The sequence below is a fragment of the Falco punctatus genome (genome assembly GCF_963210335.1).
Source record: "Falco punctatus genome assembly, chromosome: 4".
NCBI lineage: Eukaryota > Metazoa > Chordata > Aves > Falconiformes > Falconidae > Falco > Falco punctatus.
In genome coordinates this window covers 6,350,859-6,370,776 of record NC_137583.1, presented here as the reverse complement: position 1 = coordinate 6,370,776, position 19,918 = coordinate 6,350,859, and the positions used below count along the sequence as shown (strand labels likewise).

Below are 19,918 nucleotides of genomic sequence, written 5' to 3'. Positions count from 1 at the left end.
ATATAAACACCCCCTTGTTTAAAGTGGATTTGCAAGTAAGCAGTATTTGCCAATTGCCTTTCTTTGCTCATTCGAGTCCATACTTAATATATCAAATTTTCTACTATTTTAATAGTGAGCATTCATACTCATACACTTCTATTTGCAGTCCGTGTATTATTGGTGCAAAAAACTTTGATGTTTCCACTTCTGTTCCCCAATTCATTAATCCTAGGATACACTGTGCTAACTGCTTGCTCTACGTCTACTCCGAGTTCCTTCAGGAAGTGTGTATCTCGTCGAGGAAAGCATGGTCTGCACCACAACTTGACCCTTCATTGCCACGTACTCCCTGTGTCCTGTGATCCTTAGTAGAGATGAATGTTTTCATCCATATGGTGTGACAGCTTCTCCCGGGAATGTCAGAGTTTTTGATTTATCTGCCACCACCCACAGTTTCTCTCATTCTCTCGCATCAAGGCTGCCCATATGGGCTAGAACCGCAGTAGCAGCAGAGCCTGGTTAGTAGAAGAGGACCGGTCTAAATCTTGATGCAAAGTATAGGGAGAAGAAAGGAATGTTTTCCAGGTAACTTGGTATACCTGCACCAAAGTTGTCTAGATTGTACCATCTCCACTTCAGTCTCACTGGCTGAGGTCTTCTCGGCTAAATTCTGCACTGACAAATCCAACCACACCTTGCTCTTCCTGCAATGCACTTTTCAAAGATCGATGGACTCCTCTAGCAAGCTGAATGATCCTATCCACAACACTGCTTCCAACTACCACCCTGAAGCCACTTAAGCGTTTTTCAACTGCCCATTTAACTCCCCAGCTTGAGATTTTATTGTCTAACCTTTTGTGTGTTCTTCATTACATGCCATCTGGGCTCACTTCATCACCCAATGCTGAAGACAGGCTTTTTGCAGCACAAGCACACTACTCTGCACTACCTTTCTTCTGTTCTTCCACTCTGATTCTATTCCTGTTCGTTCAATAATTCAACCTCTGAATTCAAATCCACCTTTTCTCACCCTATGGAGACTAATTTTCCTTTTCCGAACTGTAACAACTAGTCAAATTGGTTGCAGCTCTCCACAAGGCCCATACTGCAACAACCTTAACGTTGCCTTAGATGTAAGGCTCTTGATAGATTGCAAATGCTTTTCCAGCCTTCCTCAATGGATCTTCAGCCATGAAAGCTTCCTGTTCCCACACCAGAATATCTTTCAGATGATCTAAGTCCCTAAATGCTCCTCTGGATGGGGAGAAAGTCGTTCCCTCTCCTCCCCACCTGGTGAGCAGTCAGCCACAGTGGAACACTAAGTACCTTGAACGCCCAGCTACCATACCTGCATACTGTGCATTTGTTTTCAGTTTCTGTTATTCTGCTTTTCTGCTCTCAGTCTCTGCCTTTCACTCCAAAAGACCTCGTTCACCTGCGCTTTCCACAAATTTGCAATCCTCCCTCCGAGCCATTTCACTCAGGCAACTTTTGTCAATTGCAAACAGATTCCACAAGCAAGATGTATTCAGCTTTAAAAGGATAAATCATATAGTTTTAAATGCACAAAACCAGTGGAGCTTAAGCTAGCAAGCATAGTATATTCACGACGCTAAGTGAAACTCCGAGCATCTCTACTAGCAGATGGTTCAGCAGAGAAACTCTGCAGCTCCCTAAAAAGGACCTTCAGGGCTCCTGAGCTGCCACCTTCTGCCATTTACATTCAGAGATGTGCACCTGTAGGTGGTTTTACTCCTGAATCTTTAAGCTACTGTTTCAAGAAAGCAATCCTAGCTTTCTTATCCTGCATGGCTTCACTACTGACTTCTTCCACAGCTCTCAACTTTTCCTTAGAAATCTGAGCCAAAGTGCTCGCAGCTGTGCAGTGTGAGATTCAGGCCATGGGTGATGACATCTACCCCCTGTCGGGCAGAGGAGGTTCCATCCAGCCTTCACCCAACCTTTCTGCACTGAGCAAGACTTGAGTAAAGCCCTAGCACTTCCCTGACCCTAGCCCCGTGCTTTAGCAGAGCTCCAGGATAAACTTGTGTAAAGCTACAGTCTAATAAAGTCATCTGAGGGAAGGGAATGGGGGGGACGGGGGACAGACATGGGAGGGGGATAACAGAAACCAAAACGCAACAACCGTCAGTACAATTCTGAAGGAACCACAGGAAACCCCACAGTTTCCATAGGCTAATATACAGTCCAGTCAGCCTCAAAGGGGAGTACTGTTAGAGAGCTAAAGAGTATTATCACACACTGCTGCCTGAACTTTCAACGAATAATAAAAAGCCTATTTGACCAGCAAAGCAGAATGACAAGCAGTCTGTAGCAAAGTATACTGTACTTCATGAGCACGCGCTGCTTCTTCCAAGCGCGCCCTACTTGCCTAGAGAAGCACTTGTGCAGATACACACTCAAGAGCCTTATGTGCAGTGACAGAAATGCATTCAGATGGGAGGAACTCAGACTAAAGACCTTTCTTTCCTCAGAGGGACACTATGTTCCTTGCACGTGGTACCGTGCTCTGCCACATTTCCCTTCTTCCTTTCCTCATACCATAACGTCTCCCAACCCCTGCCAAGAGATGGCTAAAAATCATTACATAAATAAAAGAAACCATGAGTGCACTGTATGATACTTGTTTTGTCAAATTATTCCCCCAAAACCACCTTCCATTAGGAAAACATGAGTACTGTCATGTCAAGCATCCAAAACCGAAAAGAAGCCACAAACAAATTTTTCTGTGCAACCTAAATTCGCTCACTCCTTGCTCTCAGGGCTTGCAAGCAGGCGGTAACATAACCTTCAGCTAGCCAACCAACACGTTCCTCATTCCACCCCAGCACAGGACTCTGGTACCAGACCTACCACATTTTTACATTGAGACTGACTAGGTTGACCTTTCCAGCAAATAAAGGCAGTATCTACACACTGGAGTTGGTTATGAATGGTTTACCAATATATGAACAAAAGTGTCAGGGGAAAAAAAAAAAAAAAGCCAAACAAAAAAAAGGAATGAATTGAAGATATTCACAAGTGATCACAATGCTCTCTCTCACAGGTAGTGCACAACTATGGCTCAGTTGCTCTGAGACACAAGTCTCTCTGGAACACCATCAGTGCCTTGTCTCACACTCCTCCCTCTCACGGAGGAGTTGTGAGGGAGCAAGTATCTCAAATATTCCTGCATTCAAGAAAGTTATGGGCAAAACTGCAGTCTTCTCCCAAGCTATGTTATCTTCTACCCTTTTTGAAGCTGTCTCTCCAAAGAACAAAATATTATTCTATTGGATTAGAACTACTCATATACTTTATCTGTGTTAAGGACTGCTATCACTCAATCTTTTTTTTCTTCCCAACACAGCTTTAATTATTTCAGTCTTCTTAAAGGGTTACAGATATAACCAAGAGGACAGCTGTGTTACAGTCCTTTCCGCTTTCTCAATTCAGTGAGATGGCATAAAACTTTGGAAATAAGTCACGCAGAACACAGACGGATCCGTGAATCACAAAACCTAGCTAGCAAATCAACACGCAGAGCTCTGTTAGATGCTCGCCTACCAGAACTAATGAGCAAGCCTGACAAGACACAAAACAGAGTTGTTTTACCTTTCCTCACAATTGAAGAAAAGCAACTACCCTACCTCGGCCGAACATGCAAGTGTTCACTCATCAAATCCCATCAATGAAGCTCACTGCACAGTGTGCAGTTACAGACATCCCAACTGAAAAGGGTTCATTCCTCCTTCTAAATCACAAGGTAGTGCATGAACCACAGTTCTGGTCCACAAACTCAAGAGAACAAAACATCTTTTTGTGGAAGTAATCCAAAATGCAATAGACAGGCACTTCCTATCACTGTTTTGTTCAGATCCCCCAGCTGCTAACGCTTTTGGAGCATGCCTTGCACTTCGTTTCCATGGCCCAGCTGTACATCAGATGTGGAGAGCTTCAAACTTCATTTTAAGCTTATAATGAAAATGAACTACATTTACATAGCACTATCAGAATGCAAATGAGTTATGTATTTTGTGCCAAACAAAATCATTACATCTCAGCAGATGTATTGATGCGTTGATACAGTTCAAAAAGCCTCAGATCCTCTCTCTTCAGTATTATCTTTAAAATACGGGTAATTAAGCCACAAAAAACTATGATGTTCAAACAGCAAGAAATACAAAATCCACAAAAATAATTTAAAAGTTTACCCAGAAGCCATCAAATTAGGCCTTGCTGACCTCAAAGTACTTACTCAGGCAACCCTTCATATGAACTAATAAGTCAACACCTCTTAGGTTTGGTAAACTCTGGTAAGCATTCAAGCTTACATCTATTGCCTTTTGTGCCTACTAAAGCAGATTAACCATTAAGGTAAAGCTTTAACTCCTTTTTTTTTCCTAAAAAACACCCTCGAACAAAAAAAAACCTAATAAAAATTAAGAAAAGCTGCACATATGCTCCCCCCTCCCTACTTCCCTACAAATAAAATATTTACAATACTAGAAAAGAACAAGCCGTTGAACTTTGGTTACTTGGATAGTAGCGAACACCACCTGTATTGGCAGTTGCGGCATAATCCAACTCACAAAATTCATTAACTATCAGGTTCATTCCGGCCATTTAAATAGCTTTTATCACAGCAATGCATTGTTTAAAAGCACACAAAGAAACTTGGTCATTCCAATCCATACAAACATACATTTCAACAAAAACAAAGAGGAAAAAAAAGTGACTACAATGATGCCACTTCTTACAAAAATACTACAGTAAATTTTATCAATGTGTGTGTTAGGAAATGGTATATAAGTTTCTAGGCTGATACATGAATTTAAATATAAAAGAGCCTAGAAAATCTAACCAAATTTAAGGATCATATGTACCAAAGATACAAACAACACTCCAAATAAGCCTCAACTAGAAGACAAAAACAAAATTTAAGGGAAATAAATTTTATTCAGTATTATCCTATTATATAATCATCATCTCTTACAGTCATCTGAACGTAATTCATACAACTGTTAAAAAACCCACAGCACTATGTATGAAATAATATTTTTTTCTTTAAGAATACACTTTAATTCTCCTTTGGCTTGAACTAAAGGATTTCAGAACAGTGCAAAACAGCTTCATGAAATTTATAGAGAAGCACCCCATTGCGCCTTTGACAGACTGGCAGAACAGTAAACAAAAGGGAACTTTGGTCAAGTTTAATCTCAATTTTGTCTCCGAGTTTGACAGTTTGCTTCTTTAGAAAGAAAGCAATTAACAGCTTTTACATGAAGAATCACACAGATAAATAAGAAACCAGGAGCCAGCTTCATAGACCTATACTTCCTGTCCCTCCTTGCAGTTTCCTGCCACATAAACCACATTTTTTTTAAAACCACAAAACCCTACCAACCAGCACTGAACTGCTTACAGATCAACTTTAAGAGCAATGTATCCTTAATTTGCAAATGAGCAATGATTAAGCCATCTTAAATGTCTTCCTGATTCATACGAAATCGTATTCACTTGTTGAGATGCAAGATATATTTATAAGCCATTCCAATATGAAATCCAATCAGTTCAAAACCGAAAATTCTTTAAATGCATACACAGCATTCATGTGAAAAAGGATCTGAGAGACAACACAGCTCACTAGCTGAACAGTGAGATCTCACATCACCCTATTTATGACAATACTAGCAGCAGTAGTAGTATCACTGTACAGCCCAGATCAAAAGACTAGATAAGACAGCATGACACAAGCTCATTGGTATGGAAAATTCTTCGTTCTCCTAAGCACTTTAAGTTCAGGGCTATACAAAATTTCTCCTTCCAAGTAGTTACTAAAATTCACTGTACAGATAGAGGTATTTCCACAGTAAGGTCCCAAAGTCAGGAAGAAAAAGTCAGACCCTAAAAAGAGTCCGGAAGTTCAACCTTCTTGTTTTTTTAAAAAATGATGAACAAGTAAATAAAGGAAAAGAAACCGTATGCATTGACAATTTATAATAAAAAGAAGTTTCAACCCCCTGTAATATACGGTGCTGTACTTCAAAACGAACTCCATAACTGATAGAAACGAGAAAAAAAGCTGCAAGACAACTCGGAACAGAAAAATTTTAAAGGCAAAGAACCACCCAATTCACTTAACAGGACAGAACAATGTAGTTTGTTGTATTTTGATAGATTTCATAACTTCAGAAGATCCAGCAAGTCTCTATCGACTACCTTCCAGCCAGGCAACGGAGACACCACCATGAGCTGAGGAAGTGCATCTTTCTCCTTCCACTATCACATTTTGGCTTCTCTGTGCTAATTTTTCAGTCACCAAATTCTCATATACAGTATCTCTGGCAATATTCTTCAAGTTGAAGTTACCAGAGTTTAGAAAATGTTTCCAACAGTACCAAACCAAAACCAGATACCGGATAGGATTTCCCACTGAGCTATAGTTACCAGGATGAACTCCACAATGCCATTACAGTGAAGTATTTTTTTAAGCGGTCTAAGGATCTGCAGAGTTGTTACATAATTAAACTAAAAGCTTTCAACTGTACATGTCTGAGCATATATTTTTCATTGCTTGATGTTTTTTGGTCCACCCAAAACACTGCAAAGCGAATACTGATCACTACAAACCTGCTACTTGTACATTCTGGAACCACCAAATTCAGATCTTAGAACAGCAATAAAATAGACCAATCGTAAACCTAACATCTAATCTTACAACTTCTGAATGTCCAAGTTTTCAACAATTCAAAAAAACCTGATCAATACAAAGGTTAAGACTGAACAAGTAAAAAAACAAGACATGAGAAAAACTGATTGCAACAGAAAGTAGCATTTTTCTATCCAATAATGAAAGTTTCAATATGCATAAATCCTTGAAAGAAATCTTATTAAACTTTTTACATTTGATTTCACCGACAAGACAAAATAATTTTTATTGAGACAAATCTGTTCATCCTGGCATATAAAAATCTCAGAGAAAACCAAAGAACAATGGAGCAAAAGTAAGAAGCTTTATGATTAACCTTCCGGAACTTCAGCATCAGCGTGACTGTACTTAACACCTTCTATAAAATGCTGCTCAAAACCTCTTTTTTCATTTAACTAAGGCTTCAGAGTATTTTTGACAAATTAATACCCTCATAAACAAATGATATACTGAATGAAATAATCTTACATACCTAGCACAGACACGTGCTACATATTCCATTAATTTGCATGTAAACCTCTCCATTTTACAATTCAAAACACCGACAACTCAATCTCTCTGCACCGCATTATGTTCTGCTTCAGTAACAGTCACATTGCTATTGGTCCTTGCGCTACCGTTTTCTTCAGCTTTTGTTTTATGGGTTTTGTTGTGGTTTGTTGTTTTTTTTTTGTCAGACTATTTATTTTCTAACCAGTTAAGCAGCCAACCATGCCAAATAAGGACATTCTTAATTACATCTTAAGATGTAAACCGTATGATGTCTTCATACATGTGCTCTCCCAATGGTAAGAACAGGAGGTCTCTCCATGACATCTGTCAACCCGGTTATGTCAGAAGCGTGTATCTTACATCTCTTACCAAAGAGGCTGTTTGAAGAAAACTTTAGAAAAGAGTGCTGAATAAGGAGAAAATTACTCAGCTCTCTTTCACTGTACTGACCAGTTTAGAAGACAAAGTAATATTCAGTTGGCAACCTTTTACATTGCCACTTCGCTATCAATGCTTCCAATCAACACATGTGCAAACCTTCTTCTACACAGATCTTGCATCCTTTACTGCAAGCATGTACAAGAACTGTTCTGCACATGACTATTTCATGTTCCTTTCTTCATATACCGATAGAGGAACTGGCTTCTGGCAAAGTGGATCAGCTTGGTCTCTGTGCAGAACATGGTAATGAAGGTTGCTGCAAAGCACAGGGCGCCCATGCCAACATGAATCAGCCTTGCCATCCAACCCTTGCTGCAGCAGAAGAATACCTGCAAAGGAAATAAGCAATTAAAGGAAAAATAGTCAGCACAAAGTATATTTCCTGTCTCAATAAGGTCTAACACCTCTCCTGATCATGCTAACAACACCATCAAGCTGAGCATGGTTTTGCCACATGCACGGATCCTACAATAAATCATCTCTAGTAGTCACACCACTTGCTTTAAGAAAATTCTGTCAACAAAAAATGAGCATCGAGTAGTAGCTGGTAAATGTGGAAATTACTGTTATCTGGCATGCAGAAATATGTTGAGATATTAGGAAAACTCTGCTGATGCCATCATGCAAGCCTGCTACTTTGCAGCAATGCATTAAGCTATTTTCTAATGAAACTGGGTATCTCCCACCCCAAAACATAAAGCTCTCCTTTCCAAGGCATAATGGATTTTCAATCTATAAAATTTTTGTATATTGAAATGCTACTGTATAAGTAATAATTAGTCTGTGCAATTATGATCTTGCAGTCTGAATAAGTGTGATAAACGTGCTCTTAGCAATTTTTGTTTCTGTTCTAGTTTTGGTTCTTTTTCCTCTATCACTTTTTTATTACAGAATTTTTAGTAACAATTTCTTTGTGCTACTGCAAAATTTCAATTATTATTAACAACTAAGGACATGGATTTATCTACAGACAGCAGGAATGTGTTAAATTTTGTTTTACTTATTAGATACAAAGTTCTCTGCCACCTACAGAAAGTGTATCAAAGATAAAATCTCTTAATATTATATGTTGCCTTGCCTGTAATGGAAGTCTTCCAGCCTGTCCTCGTAAGCCTTTTTTGCTAACAGTATTTCTCTGCTTGAGGACACAAAAGTCATTTGACACTACCCTTCACGGTGAAAGCAAAATCTGAGAAAGATGCTTACCTCTGAGAAACCGGTGATTACTCCACTTATGATATAAACGAGCACCAAAACCGGCGATGGAAGCAAGCCTGTCAAAGGTCTGTAAGTGCTTTCTTTGAAGTAATCATAGATATAGTGGATGCTGTGAGCTATTCGAATACCCATGTTAAAGCAGTTGGCAAGGATAAAGCCTACACTGCCGTGCCAGTGGGTCAAGAAATAAGAGATGCACAGAAATGTGAAAGACAAGGCCAGCATAACAAAATTGTACCTAGGAAAAAAAGAAACAATTTCAAAATGCACAGTTACAGTGTTTATTTACTAACTTTGAAGAAATACCACAATTTATTTTCTAAAACAAGCAACAGAAATTCTTTTACCATTTTCTAATGGGAGACAACAAGTTTGAGAAGCAAGATGGTAACAAAAAAATCATTGCAAGAATGAAAAATACATCAAAAAAATCAAGTACTACATTATGTGAAGGAAATTCTGTTTTACTAATCAGCTGTATACTCTTTTCAGAAAGTCAAATTTAGTAACCATGATCAGTAATGTAAAAACGTGGATTTTTTGCTATTTTATTTTAGGAATATATTAAAGAAAAATAATGCTCAGCAAAAGATGATGCTTTATTTAGTTTCTGCTCTAAACAGCAACTTTGAAAACAACCGTACATTTTAAAGGTGTCATGAAAGCAGCCCTTGCTAAGTTTAAGACGATACTACTTTGACTATAAAAAGTAGACCTCATCAAAATTAATTTGGAAAGGCCTTGTTAGTGACAGCCGCTACGTAAACGAGAAAAGCTTGATGGTAGCACTGGGAAGGCAACCAGGCTTCAAAGTCAATAACCCAGGATGAACACAGAATCAAGAAATAAAGCAGGCTGGAAGGGACCTCAGGTCATCTAGCCCATCCTCCTACTTAAAGTACATAAACCACAGAATTCAGACCCACAACTTGGAACACTCAGAAGCGTACCTGATGTCCAGTAACAGCACATGAAAAAATTTAACAGTTGCAAGATTTCCAAGCGCATATCCACACAGAACAACTGTTCTGTTCTCATACTGAACTCCAAGCAAACCACATGCAAATTAATTACAGGAATATTCTGGGGACACTATTTCCTACCTGTCCACCTCTTCTTTGCACATCGAAGCAAAAGTAAAACACTCTGTTACTCCATTGATAGCAAGAAATAGGACATATAATGAGTAACATCGGAGGAGATCTGGACCTAAGAAACACATTAGAATGGTAAGTAGATAATTATTTCTTACATAAAACCACATTGGTTTTATACTCACTGATACCAAGAGATAAAAGCTGCAATGTTATCACTAATAACAAAAACTTAAGTTCACTTAACAACTTTCCTGTCTAGATACCTTGACAAGAACACAAATAAGGCAGAAGAAAAGTTTGTAAGAAAAAAAAAAAATCATGAAAATATCCAAGAGTAGTAGTTGTTATAGTAACAGAAAAGATACCCATCAAAAAAAGTATTTTAAGCGGTTTTCTAATTAAAAAATACTATTTACCATAACCCAAATCATCTATTGTATCAAAATTTGTGAAAATGAATCCAATAGTCATTATGAGGTAATAAAAGCAATAAAATTTATATTTTGAACACAACAGCAAGAAAAAGAGAAAGGCTGTACAATACATTCAACACTGCTACACGAAAAATGATACTCAGATTTTTATGGGTCAGAGATAATCTCTATGTTACTTCAAGATTCTCCATTCAGACCTTAAATCTTTTTCTTGTCCTCTATTAATTACAACACTAGGAAAAAAACCCATGCTTTTTTTACAAGTTAGTGTGCATCCACAAATACTCCTTTTTGATGGCTGCAATGTAGTTCACATTACCCAGTCTCCTTCTGTTTCAGTTCTAAAGAACTGCCCAGTGAGCAGTAAATACACTGCAGACATGGGGCATAGCTGAAGACCTTCTTTTCAAGTTTGCATAAAAACATTAGACCAAAGAGCACTCAGAAAGAACAAAAATATCCAAATGAATATAACCATTAATACCTGGTCAAGTCAGTCAGTACACACGCTCCAACATTTCATTTTCACACATTACCATTAGGTTAAAAAAAAAAAAAATTACTCATGAGTCTCTTGACTTGCATCCATATTCCCAAGCACAGTCCTTTCCAGTCAAGTAAACATGTCTAAAAGATTAGGCCCAGACACTCATTCTTGAAGAGAAAGAGGGACAGAATACATCATCTTCATAAAAAAGAGTTGGCTGCCAGAGTCCAGAATGACTAACTTCCACATTTGCTTTCAAAATTAAAACATATCTGACAGAACCAGCAACAAGACAAATCAAAACAACATGCAGAAGTTATTAACATCTTTTCCTGGTTATGCAGACACAGGGTTTTCCTAAAAATCACTATACAAATGAAGCACCAGCTTCCAAATAACAGATAAGGGTCTAAAGCAAAAATATATAAATGCTTGATACTTAAAAATAAAAGTGTGTCCTTGGGAGTTAGAATATATCAAATGATCTTAACACTGAACGAGGTAATCGCAATTAATTTTAATATCCAATAAGCAATATTCCAAGGTTGTGGCTTGAAGGTACAGACCTCTTAACAGGTGCAACTGTCCTGAACACAATAAACTGTCACATGCTTTTATCTTCCCTGTAACTTTCTCTTCATTTTAATAGATGTGAAATGGAAAATGAAGCTAGAACTCTCCCACAATGGCACACAGGCAAGATCTCCAAGCAGAAATGCAACAAAAAAACCTCCTCTGAGAAGCTGCTAAATCTTAACCCAAGACAGATCAGCTAGGAACTGAGATTTACACAGGGTCCAGCTACAGAAGGAATATTTCAGAAGTCACTGATTTCAATAGGAGTTTCAAAGGAAAAAAAAAATCTGCTGATTTATCCAGTAATTCATAACAGCTGCAGTTTCTCTTTTTAAAGAATGGCTTTTTTGCCAGCTCTATAAATCTTTACCTGTTCCAGAACTCAGCATTGAGCCTCCATAAATATCCAGAGCCAGCTGAGAATAGGCATAGCCAAACACCGTGATGGTAAGGCCAATCAGAAGCACAAGTTTCAACAGCAATTCTAATACATTTGCAGCCATAGCAATATCATCCTGAAAAAAAATGTAGTCGGTTATGTGAATCTGAATCAATACTAAGGTTATTTTCACACTCAAAAGCTACTCCGCAGGAAAAAAACCCATCAGTTTGTACACTGTAAAAGGGTGTGAAACTTACCCTTTGCTATTTAATTATCCATACATGTCATCTTAACTTCAAAAAATTTTCATGTATTTATTATTCTGTTCTACATTGTACATACTACAAATTCTACACAAATATTAGCCATGAACATGTCTGTTCAAGGAAATGCACAAACATCATTTGCACCCGTTTTAATGGTTTGTAAATGGCAAAGAAGAGCACGGCACCAGCCCAAGGCCACAGTTTTGACTCAACAGGTGGCTCAGATTTTTATTGCTGCATGGGACCACAAGATTTGCCACACCAGAACAAGTAACTTGTCAGTTCTACCACCTCATTACAAGAAGCATTCTTGTAATTCTTGTGACAAAATGTAATCTCACCATGTAGAGTGAAAACTTGTAATCATTTTGCCAGTTATAGGTATCAGGTACACTATATGTAAAACATACATAGACCTACAACTTCCTTAGCCCACCAATGGCCTGACACATGGGATTTGTTTAACTGCGTGCTGACGTGCAAGTAGGAGGATTACTGAAAAAAGTTGTCATGATCATTAATTTCTTGCCTAGAGCACGAATGAATACTCTTCATGCAGAACAAAGCTCTTGTTCATTTAACCATTAATACTCCACACACAATTCAAAAGCTCCAGAAAAATACAATTCTTTTCTTCGCCAAAACTCCACTCTTTGGAAACATTGTTGTTTAATACTTAACAACTACTTATATTTTCAAGTAAATCAAATATTTTTAGACAATACTTATTAAACAGAAACAGCAAGCTTCCATGATTTAAATAATTTCCTAAGTATATCTGGAAATACATGGTACAGTAGGGTTTACATCACACTGTTTGCAGCAGATTATGTTAACTTCACTTATATACAAGACCGTACTATGCCACTGCACGTCTTAATTTCTATTTCATTTGCATTTTACCTATTTTCTTTTACTTTTAGCCCAGTGTCACTTGACATTTTTGTTCGCCACTGCAACTTTTCAATTTTAACAGCCTTTATACTCAAATTTAAACACAAACTTCTGTAACACAACTTCTGTAACAAAAATCAAGCATTTAACATATAAGTAATCCAAAATAAACATACCTGCTTCTGATCCTTTACAGTCTTTCCTCTTTCCAACACTTTAGCGAAAAAGACATAAAAACTCTCCTCAATAGGCAAGAAGATAAACCTGGCCACCAGTGAACCAAGATTACTCACAATATCATATACACCTTTAAAAAGAAAAAAAAAACCAACATAGCAGCAACCTGTAATTTTTTTAGATTAATTTTAGTTCCAAGTCTTTAACAATTACATAAATTCTAATTTAACATTTCCACCAAACAAAGGGAAAGCAAGTGGAATTTAGAATTTAGTGGAACATTAAACCAGCGTTCCTTAAAAATTCTGACAATCACAGCAAAGAGCTCGCTCATAGATGGCAAAGCTACGACAAAAGCATCAACTACGGAGATGTGAATCTCGTAACAGCACCAAGCCACATTTAAAAATTCTTACTGCAGAGGACGTTAAACGATCCTGATTAATTTCACAGAATGAGAACAGGAATGTAAGGATTTAATGATACAGCGGAAGATATCAGTGAGACGTTCTTCATTCTTTTCACTTTCACTGCAGTGGAAGAGCAATCCTACATGACATTTTACCAGCACTTCCATCCTTGGCAAGATACTGCTCCAAACCTGCGTGTGTGTGTGTGTGTGCAGTCACTGAGAGTACACAAAGTCAAGCATATGGATAAGCACATTACATAGTCACAGGGAAGTAACAGAACAAGGTACTGGCTTATTTCCTAGGACTTGGAACCAGTATTTCTTAACATTTTGAGAATACAGGCATTTTTGTACTCATTGCTCTTTTAAAAAGCCTTCAAGTAAGAGGCAGCTCAATTGTTCTGCAAGGGAGGAGAATCAGAAGTGACTGCAGTTACAGGTGGCAAGTGCATACACTCAGTATTTATGGGGGAACGTACTACTGCCAGCAATTAAAAGTAATTCAAACCAGCCAAGAAACTTCTATCAGTGTGTCAGTAATTACAGCCTATTTTCGCTCCCCAAGCTATAAAAGACCAAGTCATATAAAGTGCTGCCAGCTCAGGCATCTGAATGGCTACTGCCATACATTAACCATACTGAATTCTTTTACAGAACAATTCAGTGTTTATAGCATTGCATCTCAAAAATTATGTTCTTGCCATAACCTCTAACACAGATTCAAAAGGAAAGACAGAAAACAGAATTACAAAAACTGAATACAGACAACTATAATACATCAGATATTACTGAAGTGTTTTTTTAAAAAATGAAAACACATACATGGTATCATATGTCCGATTAGTAAGTTTTGATCCAAAGAAAAACCAAAATAAAAATCCAGGACCTTACATTATTTTCTATATCTACATCAATCATTCCCTGAAATGTATCTCGAAGTCAGAAAGGCTTTGAAATCTTCTCAGATTTTCAAGTTATCATCAAATACTTTGTAATTTCCAGAACTACCTGAAGAGCAGTGACTAAGAAAACTATGTCACCATTCCGCAATACCATCACACTTACCCTGATCTCCAAAATTTAATACGTTCAAAAAAGTCATCACGTATCGTTCACCTGTAAGTTCAAAATAAAGAACTTAAGTATTGGGAAAGATTGAGGAATTTGTTCTTTTTCAGACAGTTCCAATTTTAAATACTCAGAGGGGCAAACAGGACAGCACCTAGTTCAGAATACCCTCAAAAACTTCATTCAGGTTAGTAACGTCTACTGGCAACAATCTCTGAAAGTCACACACAGACACAGACACGTGATTTCTCAAGCTTTAAGTCAATTTTGGAAATAGTATTCACTAGCCCTCACCCTCTGTCAAAATCTGTTTCAAGAAGGATTGTTTGAAGAAACTCCAAGTCAACCGTGCTTCCTTCCAGTTAACAAAGGTCTGCAAAAAAAAGTGCTGCAATGTAAGAAACATGATTGAAACTACAGAGTAGATACTGAAAATACAAAACCAGTACAATACTCTAGACTAGCTCTCACTGTACTGATGAGAAAACCCACGATGTCATAGTTACTAATAACTAATCTAAAATATTGCTAAATTCAAGCACCAATATCACTCTAATCTGCAAAGCCTTCTTTCTTCCCTTGCTGAAAATTACTGTAGTTGCAGATAAAGTACCCAAAAAAGCTTTCTACAGAAAATACTAATCAAAGTTAGAGACTGAAAAAAACCGCAACCTCTTTACCTGTTTTACCTGTTTAGCACACCAATGTAACTTCCACCTACACTGTGGGTGTCAACCGTCTAATGCTCTTCAAACTGTCCTCAGGAGTCTTGCAACCAAGAACTGCCCTTATTTCAATCTGTACATCTTTTTCCAAAATGTCTTCTTCATTTGCCTCATTTTCTTTTGAGAAATATTTGAGTATCTGTAGCATGCCGTGTACCACCACCAGGTTTATTTTGTGGAAAAGTCAAGTACCAAAATCCAAGGGAAAATGGTTCTAGCTTCTTTCCTGCCTTGGATCCAGTGATACTTGGTCATTCCGCTGCACGCTGCAGATGTTCTATCTCCAGTTAACGGTTTGTGCAACGATACTAAAAGGTAGGTCAGCAGCAAGTCCATCACCACAAAGAGGTCAAGTTTCATAACGTTTTTCTGACAAAGACTTTACTAACGTCAGCTACAAACAGAATTTGTATGTCATTTCCCCCTTATTTGCACATATCTTCTACAGTGCAGATATCCCCAAAATCACTCAAGTAACTTCACTATCTCAAATTAATTTTCAAATCTCTCTCAAAAAAGACTTAAAAAAAAATAATCAAGAAATAATATTAAGAAAAACCTACCTCATCTTCCACCAAGTTAGGTAATAGAGCTTTCAATCTAGCAACAGGAAATGACTTCTTTGTGGCTTCAGGAGATCCCAAAAACATCCCAAAATAAATAACATAGCACATTACCAGAACACTGGCATACAAAAGCTGGAAAGATAGGGAAAGAAAGAAGAAAAGCTAACAGTGATATAAAATTAACTCACAAATGTAGAATTACTGCTAGAATTATACACTAGAGTTCCAAATTTAGGGAAAATTTAGTAAGTAGTCCTTACTCCTGTCAAATATTAAACTAAAGACTTCAACACCTCTCAAGAATGTTATTAATCTTTTTTTTTTAATCTGTAGCTTATCACAATCCTTTGCTAACTTTTATGTTCTACCCAGCACTTCTAAAATGATTATTTGAAGTCCAATTGTAAAGCAATTATTCACCCAGTCAACACTGTCTATATATCTTAATTCATAGAATCATGGAATCGTTTATGTTAGAAAAGATTTTTTAAGATCAGCAAGTTCAACCACTAACCCAGCACTGCCAAGTCCACCACTAAACCATGTCCTTCAGCACCATAAACCTACAGGTCTTTTAAATATCTCCAGCGATGACAACTCCACCACTCCCCTGGGCAGCCCATTCCAATGCTCGACCACCCTTTCGGTAAAGAAATTTTTCTTAATATCCAATCTAAACCTCCCCTGGCGCAACTTGAGGCAGTTTCCTCTTGTCCTATTGCTTGTTATGTGGGAGAAGAGACCAACACCCACCTCGCTACAACCTCCTTTCAAGTAGTTATAGATAGCAATAAGGTGTCCCCTGATCTGCCTTTCCTCCAACTTTGAGCTGTTATAAGCTACCTATATATAGATGTGTGTACATATATATATATATATAAGGTGTGTATATATGTATAGGGGTGCGTATATATATAAAAGCTACCTATATACAGCCGCTGCAAAAACTGGGGAAAAAAAAATAACCTTATGTGCACATTTGAAATGGGTCACGTGTTTATTTCTAGGTGAACTGACAGTGCACAGGCCACAACCCTATTTCTCAGACACCAATATATCCCTTCTTTATTGTAGTAAAGAAAAAGCTTTAACCTGAATACATTAAACATGATTAGCACCTTCTGATAAGGTGATCGAGGTTGGTGGTACAGGCTGATAAAGTTACATGTGACTATATTCTCTACACAGCAAAATCCAAAGTCTAACATTAATTCTGAAGCCAGGTGGTGAACAGTCTTCAAGCATTAGAATGTGTAACTCACCGTAAGAGTCAACATAAAGCATATACAGAATAACATAACCTTAACTGCAAAATGTGCCTTCGCAAACAGAACGTGCTTTCTTGTACCTCCATCAAATTGCTCGAGGTCAAACCTCCCAGGGGCATTTTCTTTCACCTCCCCCAAGTTATCAGGCTAAATACCAAAAGCAAATAAAAGTTCACACGGATCACAAATTCATAGGAAAAGAGAATACAGGAAACTTACCTGAGCCAAGGAAAAAATGTAGAGGCCCCACTGAGGATAAAGGACTACTAAAATAACTGTCAAAATGCATTTTGACACTACTGAAAGGCTTTCAGCAATTACCTTTAAGAAAGGGAAAATCATAGATGTTTATTTTAATACAAATTTAACCACACACCCAACTTCAAAATACATTAGTTTCACACACAGAATTTATGCAGAAATACAAGACTTTTGAAGTCACTGACACTTTATCAGAGTCTCTTTGCTGAGACGGCCATCTCAGATTGTGATTTCTCTGTAAATTTTACATTCTTGCGTTTCACAATCCCTCCACTGCACTTTGCCAGTCCTTTTGTACAGGACAAAAGGGGAAGTTTTGTTTCACACAATCAAGTTTACAATTGTTGCATTTCACAGTTTCACACTAACAGTCAACTGAAATGCAAAACTGTGGAAGCTGTGTCTCTCCCTCGGATTAAAACTCACGATAAAGTACTTAATGATCAGTAAGGTGATAACTTCTAAATAAACCAACTTCCTAGCTTTAATAGGTACAAATTTATATCTATGTTACAACTATGTCACACAGTACTAAACAATACACACATTTTTTTAATATGCTTGAATACACAAAGATCTAGTTCAGTAATTTCTTCTCCATAAAGATAATTCTCCACACACATACACCCCGTGTACTTTACTAACCTTAAGTCTCACCAACAAATGAGCTTGTGCTAAAACCCAGAATGGTTCTCCCAGAAGTTCGATAATTGCAGAAAGACCAAATGCCACCACACCAGCCTGATAATGAGGAACCACAGAAGGATCAGGTACTTCAAGAAAGTGTAGCCAGACTAAGCCCAAGAAAATAGACCAAAACACACCAAAAGGGACTCTGAAAAGTTAACGTAAAAACAAATCAATAGAAATGTTACTTTAGCATAAAAAAAGAAATGTAGATTCAGATGTCACACATAGACATAACTTTCAAAAAAAAAAAAAAAAAGCCCCCAAGGAATAAATTTCTTTAATTTCTACTTTTACTATACCAAGAATACATTTCTTTTTATTTTGTAATGAACATCTTTAAGGCACTCTCTACAAGACACAGAAAACATTTCCCCGACTTGTCTATTTTCTACTCAAGCACATAACATATTTGTTATCAAGTTAGGTCAACTATCTGCATTTCTTGTTCCCTAAGACTGAACAATTCTGGTCCCTGTCATACTGCAAACCCCTCATGGCCACTATTTTTACTGTCTGTGGTTACCAGGGGTTAGGCAAGCAAGCTTTGGTGGATCTTGCTCTAACAGATAAAGATACCACCACTCAACTGCTAATCTCAGTCTTCCAGAAATCACTGGTTCTCCAGAGAGCGACAGCAGAGCGAGCAGAAGAAAATGCATGCCTGCACCTCAGGTATGCCAGTTGACAATGCTCTACTGTAGCTCAGAGCCACTTCGATTAGTGACTAGCTAAGAAGTCAAACTAGGCACAGGAGTGCAGACGTGTATTACCTTCTGTTGACACTGCTTCAGGAACATGAAACTTCTAGCAGAGTGCAGAAAGTTTTACATCATTGCAGCAGGATCTATTTGACCCTCCCATTATCAGATCCCTAGGGTATATGACACCAAGCTCCTATGATGTGTTTCAGATCCTTCAAGAAAGTTAATCTTCATTTTAAATTATGCTTCTCTACAAGGAAAAATTTAAAAAGAAAAGGTGCACACCGTCATTGTTAACTCTACCATTTAATGCCTATTAATGGCTATCAAATAGTAGAAAACTGACTATAATACAGCTAAGAGAACAGATCTATCTAATATATTTACAATATTACTGTTAAACCTATCCCTGAAAATGACAGTCCCTCTTCTTTATACCTGGAAGCAGACAACCATGCATAACCCTGCAATTCCCGGGCCAGATCTACTTAATGCTGTGCAGTCTGAAGTAACATCAGTAGGGTGTTCCAATGGAAGACTGCTATTTTGTCATGCAGGGGTAGTTTTCCACCATACCAGGCAGGTAAACTTACCTCCCAGCCCACCTAATTCCAGCTGCACAGTAGTAGCAGAAAGATGTATCCAGGAACCAGAAGGGAAAAACACATCATAAAACCCACTAACATGCAATGTGCGACTACACTCTGGAAAGCTATCCACTTTTTGCTAGAAACAGCACTGCAGTTGAAACAAGTAGTCACACTTACTCCCTGTTGCTTCAATCCAACCTTTTCACATTTCTCCTACCCAACACAAACATTTACGTTGCCATGCCATTAAACCATGTAAGGGCTCAAGACTTTGAAAAAAATTAGTTTGAAGGGGAAAAAAATATCTAAAGCAGCGTCATAAATGCACATCAAGTAATAAAAGAGCAAGACTGAGCAGGCACAGGAAGAAAAAATAAAAGTCTAAGTATTTGTGCAACAGGATTTTCCTTTAACAGCTACAACATAAATAAAACTCCAGGGTAACAGACAGAGCAAACGGCTCCTGTTAACGCCTTCGG

The 19,918-nt window shown here is 37.7% G+C and overlaps 1 protein-coding gene across 4 annotated transcripts in view; it reads right to left on the bottom strand.

The window, feature by feature from the left end:
* Window positions 1-5,035: 5,035 nt before the first annotated feature.
* RFT1 (RFT1 glycolipid translocator homolog) overlaps window positions 5,036-19,918 on the bottom strand; it is an 82,618-nt gene continuing 67,735 nt past the window's right edge. For all 4 annotated transcript variants that reach the window (XM_080386263.1, XM_080386262.1, XM_080386260.1 and 1 more), the window contains exons 6-15: window positions 18,104-18,293; window positions 17,417-17,518; window positions 15,927-16,061; window positions 14,933-15,011; window positions 14,636-14,686; window positions 13,158-13,288; window positions 11,810-11,954; window positions 9,949-10,054; window positions 8,834-9,083; window positions 5,036-7,956 (exon numbers count right to left, since the gene is read on the bottom strand). In XM_080386263.1, the coding sequence (XP_080242389.1) occupies window positions 7,792-7,956; window positions 8,834-9,083; window positions 9,949-10,054; window positions 11,810-11,954; window positions 13,158-13,288; window positions 14,636-14,686; window positions 14,933-15,011; window positions 15,927-16,061; window positions 17,417-17,518; window positions 18,104-18,293 (1,354 nt within the window). In that variant the 3' untranslated portion in view covers window positions 5,036-7,791. The remainder of the gene's footprint in view (window positions 7,957-8,833; window positions 9,084-9,948; window positions 10,055-11,809; window positions 11,955-13,157; window positions 13,289-14,635; window positions 14,687-14,932; window positions 15,012-15,926; window positions 16,062-17,416; window positions 17,519-18,103; window positions 18,294-19,918) is intronic.